The sequence below is a fragment of the Urtica dioica genome, chromosome 5 (assembly GCF_054948205.1).
Source record: "Urtica dioica subsp. dioica isolate 48M chromosome 5, U.dioica_male_clone48M_v1_H2, whole genome shotgun sequence".
Classification (NCBI taxonomy): domain Eukaryota; kingdom Viridiplantae; phylum Streptophyta; class Magnoliopsida; order Rosales; family Urticaceae; genus Urtica; species Urtica dioica.
In genome coordinates, this window is record NC_142760.1 from 37,782,139 (window position 1) to 37,783,324 (window position 1,186).

General features: G+C 33.6%; 1 protein-coding gene across 1 annotated transcript; it reads right to left on the bottom strand.

Annotated features, from left to right (window-relative positions):
* Positions 1 to 222: 222 nt before the first annotated feature.
* On the bottom strand, positions 223 to 677 carry LOC149398285 (uncharacterized). The gene has a single exon (XM_089615674.1). The coding sequence runs from the start codon at positions 586 to 588 to the stop codon at positions 328 to 330; it is 261 nt and encodes an 86-aa protein (XP_089471800.1). The 5' UTR covers positions 589 to 677; the 3' UTR covers positions 223 to 327.
* Between the last annotated feature and the right edge of the window lie 509 nt (positions 678 to 1,186).

Below are 1,186 nucleotides of genomic sequence, written 5' to 3' on the forward strand. Positions count from 1 at the left end.
GGTATTCATGCATCGAATCAACGGTTGGAATCATTACTCACGGCATAGCTTTTCGCCTGATCAATCTATCACACGTTAAAATAATTTCAGTTTGTAATGGGAAGTGCTCTCGTACAAACTTATGAAATTCAATTAATATCTAACAAGTACTAACACATCATCAATACAACCGATAAGAAGATATTTTGCAGATGTCCAGGTTTCTCTGTAGATTTTTCAAGAGCAATGAAAGTTAATAAAAGATCTTGGCTGAAAAAACCTTTGTGATTGACTTGAGAAAATAAAATAATATATTACAATTTTCAAAAAAAAAATATACAAAGGGTTCTAGTTATTTGGACCCCAGCAACTCAAATACATGACGGTTCTAAGAGATTCCTCAGATTTCTTCAATTTCTCATCTCTCACGGCTCTTGAGCATTGAGAAGCTGGGATTTTCGTGGCCTGTGAATAAGACCTGAGATTGGTCTTTGCGTGTTGATGAACTGATCTCAGAGTTGAGTTCCATCTACAAACACCTTGGTCCTTCAAAGCCTCTACGACTCCGATGCTCGTTGCTACGATCCACGCTCTTCTTGAAGTACTCATATCTGCTCTCCTTTTTTGCTTTACTAAATTGCACTTGGAAAATATATGTGATGTTCTTGAAGTGGTATTTTTGCTCGTGTTGTTGAGAACTTGAGATTGAGTCACTACGAATAATCCTTATATAGAGTGAGAAAGTTTCGCAAGTGGTAATGATGAGAGTGAAATCAAAACCATAGGCGTTTTTACCGGCAGTTTGGGAAATACAAATACCTGTTGTATTGTTTGTCTTCTATCTAAACCAACAAAACAAGCAAGTGGGTTTAGCAAAACCACGGCATTATTTTCTGCCTTTTTATTTTATATAACATTAATCAGTTTGGATATTTGTTGTATTCTGGTTTGTGAACAATTTAAGTTACTTGTACAATAAACATATATAGTCTACAAAATTTGATGTGGGGACTTCTTCAATTTTACTTTGAAAAATACCACACTCCAAAATTAGAAGAAAAAAAAACTACATTTACGCATTTTCATTATGTGAATATTCACAACTGATTACTTGATAAAATAAAATTAAACTTGGTTTTGGTCGTCGTATCCCATTTACATTGTCTTTGTGTTTTGTTTATTTAAATATATATAGGAAATTAATGTT

What these genes read in the sequence shown, in the direction of transcription:
- LOC149398285 (XM_089615674.1), bottom strand. Translation starts at nt 588, where the DNA reads ATGAGTACTTCAAGAAGAGCGTGGATCGTAGCAACGAGCATCGGAGTC.